Genomic DNA, 6,000 nt, shown 5'->3' with positions numbered 1-6,000 from the left:
AATTGGTTTATTGTGCTTTCGTGTTCGCCAAAAATGTGTCATTAAGGGGAGACACTGCAGGCAAAAACGCAGTTTTTTCATGCACCTGTCAAGTTTGAGATTTTGGGCTTTTTGGTTTTTCATAAAGTGTTTGTTCAGACTAGTGGAAAGAAAAGTTCCAAAAAACACTGTTGAGTGTTTCTTTTATAGCACTTTATCTATTTGTGTCAGTAGATTTCAATTACAATATATATTTTCAAAGGCTGTTTTCTCAAAATGAGTTTTTTCTTCTAGACTGAGCTATAAATCTCCACTTCAGTAACACTTACACACACCAAACTTGACATTTTTATTCCTGTCTATATTCTGAAGGTTTTTACAAAGTGATTTGTTCATATATAATTTGCTTGATTTCATACAACATTTTATTCCCTTCAAAAATGGTAAAAACACATTGTTTTCTGTCTGTTCTAAGTATTTTCTGAATTATGGAGTGACAAAATGAGTTAAATTCCTATGTAAAAACATTTGACTCTAATATGTCAACAAAATTAAACAAGAATTTTGAAACTGACTTCATTCAGTGTTTAGATTTTTGTACTGGAAATGTATGCAAATTAGGGCATATTTCATTAAATAATTTTAAGTTTTATTTTATTTTTTGCCTTTTTTTATTAGGGAAAAACTGTATTTCAGACAGGTAGTGAAGTGGGGGAGCGAGGGGGTCAAGACTGGGAAATGTCCGCGAGCCAGGACTTGAACTCAGGACGCCTGAAGTGCAATGTTATGCCAAAAAAATTTGTGCATTTCCTACCATAAATATATCAAAACTTAATTTTTGATTAGTAATATGCATTGCTAAGAACTTTATTTGGACAACTTTTTTGCACCCTTAGATTACAGATTTTCAAATAGTTGTATCTCGGCCAAATATTGTCCTATCTTAACAAACACCAATGGAAAGCTTATTTATTTAGCTTTCAGATGATGTATAAATCTCAATTTAAAAAATTTGACCCTTATGACTGGTTTTGTGGTCCAGGGTCACATTTGTTCGCTCAAAAATACAGTAAAATTGTGAAATATTATTACAGTTCAAAATAGCAGTTTTCTATGTTAATATATTGTAAAATCAAAGCTGAATTTTCTTATGGACTCGAACCCGGGAACGCCTGAAGCACAACATCGCTATATGTTGGTGCGCTTCCCACGAGGCTATTGGCAGCGTCTTGTATGGTATAATTTTATATTTACTCGTATAAAAGTAATTGGTGACATTTGATTGGATTGTGAAAAGTGGGCTATGGTATTATTGGTTAACATTCTTGTTTTCCGTCCACAACAAATTACATAAAAGTAAGTTGTGTCTGGTTGAGCATTCAAATTGTGCAATGGACTCATTAGTTCTTTCCGACCTGGTTTAGTCTGACAGAATTAAGAAAGGTTGAGTCCTGACCTACTCCAAAACACACGAGGTGGAATAAATTATGTCAAAATCTTCCTATTTGGGTAAAATGTCTTATTAAATGGAAAGACACACACACTTGCAACCCCAAAGTGTGAACCACTGCCCCATCTCCTCCACATCAGTCTCTCTCAAAACAGTCTTTCTCTTTCCCCTTGCCTCCCTCTTTTTTGGTGTCTTCACACTGGCATCTCTCTCTCTCTTTAACAGAATCGGGTCTTTGTTTTATCTAGGCGGGTAAGTACCAGATCAAACGGCGGGTGTTGAAGGAGGCCCTGAACTGTGGCAACAGAGCTGCTGTTGTAGTAAAGCAGATGAACATGTGCCATGTGATCTGAGAGAAAGAGAGGGCGAGGTAAAGGAAAGAGAGACTGATCTGAGTTGAACGTTCAAGGAATCTGATTTGTCAGCCTCTGCATAATGACTGCGGTAACACGCTGTGAAGATAACTGCATCCAAGGACCAGAAGTCTCTCGTAAATGGAAATCTACTAATCGACAGAGCAAGAGAAAATTATGCTGAGGCTGATGGAGTGATTTTTACCACAGCGCTCTCGGCCAATGGAAGGGTCTGGTTTATCGCTCCGCTCTGGAATGTTCCACAGATGTTCTGTGTGTTTGATGTGTGTGACTGAGCTGGAAAGGGACTTTTTGGGATATATGTAGTTATTATGGCGCGTATGTGTGTACAGTAAAGGGGAATCCTGAAGACTAAACAGGAGCAAACAGGCCAGAAGGAATAGGAAAGAATTATGGGTAATGGAACTGTTACATCTTGGCCATGCATTATTTTTGGTTGGGAGGCAATTATCCTGCTTATTTCCATGTGTATGTCTATATAATGTGACATTTTTTAAAGTTCTTAAAGCATTCTTGTGTGTACAGCTTCTACCAATTAAGTATCTTGCATAATCACTATTACTTTTTGGAAAGAATTTGGCATGCAGTTTTAAAAAATTACCTTAAAACCTTGGAACATCTATCAATTAATCTGAATGAGGAATGTAAAGTTGCGGTATAAAATGTACTTAAAATGTGCACCCACAAATGCTACCAAGTTTATTTGAGGGTCAGCTAAGACCCAGGGGTTGTTTTTTTTCACAATGATTTGGGCAATTTCCTAATTAAACCTTCCTCGTTCATTCCACAGATCCTTCAGAGCAGTCCACTGGTGGACTTTCTCCCTCTTCCAGTCCCAATCCAGCTAAACGGAGTAATGCTATCAACTGGTCCTTTCCTGATAAAATCAAGTCACCGCGGACTGTCCGGAAACTCTCTATGAAGATGAAGAAACTGCCTGATCTGAGTCGTAAACTTAGCGTTAAAGGGAACCCATCTAGCAATGTGGCCATCAGCAATGGCCAATTAGAACCCAGGGCCTACTCACCTAGAGCCAATGGGATGGCAGAGCTGGGCCAGTCCCAGCCCAGACTGTCGCCGGCGGGTGTGACGACGGCATTGGCAAGCGGCAATGTGATTTGGCGGTACCATTTGGACAGCAGTGTTTCTACGCAGCACAACTTTGATAAGAGAAGGAGCAACAGCGGTGGCATTCCCAAATCGGCCAGTAAGGGAGGTTACCTAAGCGATGGAGATTCGCCCGAACTTGTAGCCAAGTCCGGAAAGCACGGAAACTCAGAAAGAAAGAATGGTAAAGCCCGGGACAGAGATCCCAATGGGAACGGTGGAGGACTGAGGCTCCCTGGCACGGAGCTGGATATCGACGCCTTCCGTTCGTACAGTTTCTCTGAGCAGCCAAAGTGCCTAACGTACATCTCTGGACTAATGAGTCTGCACTTCTATGGCGCAGAGGACCTGAAGCCACCGCGGGTTGATTCCCGCGACGTCTATTGTGCCATCCAGGTGGACTCTGTCAACAAAGCTCGTACGGCCTTGCTGACTTGTCGGACGGCCTTCTTGGACATGGACCACACCTTCAACATTGAGTTGGAGAACGCTCAGCATCTCAAACTTGTTGTCTTTAGTTGGGAGTCCACACCTAAAAGGAACCGGGTGTGCTGCCATGGAACTGTGGTTCTCCCAGCATTGTTTCGAGTGAGTAAGACGCACCAGCTTGCAGTCCGCCTGGAACCACGTGGAATGATTTATGTGAAGCTGAGCCTCATGGAGCAGAGGCAGAACTCTCTTGACGGTGCCGATGGGGATCACGAAATGCAGGTGTTTGGTGTAGAGGCTCGGCGTGTGGTGGAACGAGAAGCTTCTGGATTAATGGTTCCATTGCTCATCGAGAAATGCATCTCTGAGATTGAGAGGAGGGGTTGTCAGGTGAGTGAGTGGCACTCTTTTATTGTTCTTTAACCTGCATGCAGTTCCAAAGCAAATCTCTGATTTGAAAGATTTAAAAAATGATGATGAAGTACTTCACATTGAAGTTTTATCTGCAACTATAAGTCAGCCACTGATACACTGACTTATTGAACAGTGTCACACTGTGGCACCTCCAAAAGTCCTAGTCCTAGAAGAGTCTGAGACATTAGCTTTCTGAAGAATGTCACAATGTGGCACCTTTAAAAGAGTCCTAGAAGAGTTTGAGACAGTGGCTTTCTAAAGAGTTTCACAATGTGGAACCTTCAAAAGAGTCCTAGAAGAGTTTGAGATGTTGGCTTTCTGAAGAGTGACAGTGTCAAAGAAAGTCCTAGAAGAGTTTGAGATGTTGACTTTCTGAAGAGTGACAGTGTCAAAGAAAGTCCTAGAAGAGTTTGAGATGTTGACTTTCTGAAGAGTGTCCCACTGCGGTACATTCAAAAGAGTGTTAGAAGAGTTTGAGACAGTGACTTTCTAATGAGTATCACACTGTGGCACTATTAAAGGGTCCTTGAAGAGTTTGAGATGTTGACTTTCTGAAAAGTGTCATAGCGTCAAAGAAAGTCCTAGAAGAGTTTGAGACAGTGACTTTCTAATGAGTATCACACTGTGGCACTATTAAAGGGTCCTTGAAGAGTTTGAGATGTTGACTTTCTGAAGAGTGACATAGCGGCAAAGAAAGTCCTAGAAGAGTTTGAGACAGTGACTTTCTAATGAGTATCACACTGTGGCACTATTAAAGGGTCCTTGAAGAGTTTGAGATGTTGACTTTCTGAAGAGTGACATAGCGGCAAAGAAAGTCCTAGAAGAGTTTGAGATGTTGACTTTCTGAAGGGTGTCACACTGCGGCACTTTCAAAAAGTCCTAGAAGAGTTTGAGACATTGACTTTCTGAAGAGTGACATAGCGTCAAAGAAAGTCCTAGAAGAGTTTGAGATGTTGACTTTCTGAAGGGTGTCACACTGCGGCACTTTCAAAAAGTCCTAGAAGAGTTTGAGACATTGACTTTCTGAAGAGTGACATAGCGTCAAAGAAAGTTCTAGAAGAGTTTGAGATGTTGACTTTCTGAAGAGTGTCACCTTCAAAATAGTCCTAGAAGAGTTTGAGATGTTGACTTTCTGAAGAGAGTCACAATGTGGCACCTTCAAAAGAGTCTTAGAAGAGTTTGAGATGTTGACTTTCTGAAGAGTGTCACAATGTGGCACCTTCAAAAGAGTCTTAGAAGAGTTTGAGATGTTGACTTTCTGAAGAGAGTCACAATGTGGCACCTTCAAAAGAGTCTTAGAAGAGTTTGAGATGTTGACTTTCTGAAGAGAGTCACAATGTGGCACCTTCAAAAGAGTCTTAGAAGAGTTTGGATGGGCCAATGACGGGCCAGAAAGAGCAGTAGGAATATTTGAGGACATTTTTTGGTATGTGGCTTTTTTATTTGGTCCCACTAGTTTCCCAGAAATTACACACAGTGCATCTTCATGGCTATGTTCAGACTGTAGCCAAAAGAGGACCAAATCCAATTTTTAGCTTATTGGTGTGTACAGCACAAACAACATGGAATTTGATCTTTCCCATTCTTATTTGGGTGACTTCCATATGTTATCCTAAATCCTAAGTCCAATGTTTTGCAATGTGACCCCAGTCTTCAGTCATATCAGAATTCACGAAACTCTTTACGTCACTTTAGACGACTGAAGTCATTCCAAAGATTTTACACACCAGTAGTTCCTTGGTCACTCAATTAATAGTTGAGGTGATGTAGCTTTGCTCTCCTTTTCCTCATCCTTGCCTGGCTTCCGCAGCACAACAGCTTGTAAATAAATGTGTAAATGCTTACTTCAGTGGCCTCCATGTTTACTTCTGTGTAACAGTCTGCTGTATGCCGCCTTTGTTGTTCTTTTGCACATGTGGGTCAGTTCAGGACAGTTACCAGTTTACACTTGAATCTGATATTGCCCACATTTAGCAAATAATGTGAATAGCAAGATCTGAGCAATAAATCAAAACCGAGCCCTTAGGATTGGAGTGTGAATGTAGCCCATGAGTCTGTTCTGTCATTTGTCAGGCTTCAGTTAAAGTGAGCTCGCCAACCGTTCTAAAGTCCTTTTCCATGGACATTACACACTCACACAAACAAGCTTAGCAAGGCCTCTCTGTGGTTTGCGTGCACAGGCATATTGCCAAAATCCTAGCCATTCATCTCCGTTATACACACACACACAATCTGTCTCTGTTACAG

General features: G+C 41.1%; 1 protein-coding gene across 1 annotated transcript in view; it reads left to right on the top strand.

The window, feature by feature from the left end:
• Positions 1-6,000, top strand: part of syde2 (synapse defective 1, Rho GTPase, homolog 2 (C. elegans)) — a 40,375-nt gene that overhangs the window by 10,144 nt on the left and 24,231 nt on the right. Inside the window, exon 4 of the mRNA XM_073822780.1 lies at positions 2,594-3,729. Within this exon, the coding sequence (XP_073678881.1) occupies positions 2,594-3,729 (1,136 nt within the window). The remainder of the gene's footprint in view (positions 1-2,593; positions 3,730-6,000) is intronic.

The sequence above is a fragment of the Garra rufa genome, chromosome 18 (assembly GCF_049309525.1).
Source record: "Garra rufa chromosome 18, GarRuf1.0, whole genome shotgun sequence".
Taxonomy (NCBI): Eukaryota; Metazoa; Chordata; class Actinopteri; order Cypriniformes; family Cyprinidae; genus Garra; species Garra rufa.
The sequence above is the reverse complement of the archived record's forward strand: the minus strand, read 5'-3'. Positions and strand labels throughout refer to the sequence as shown.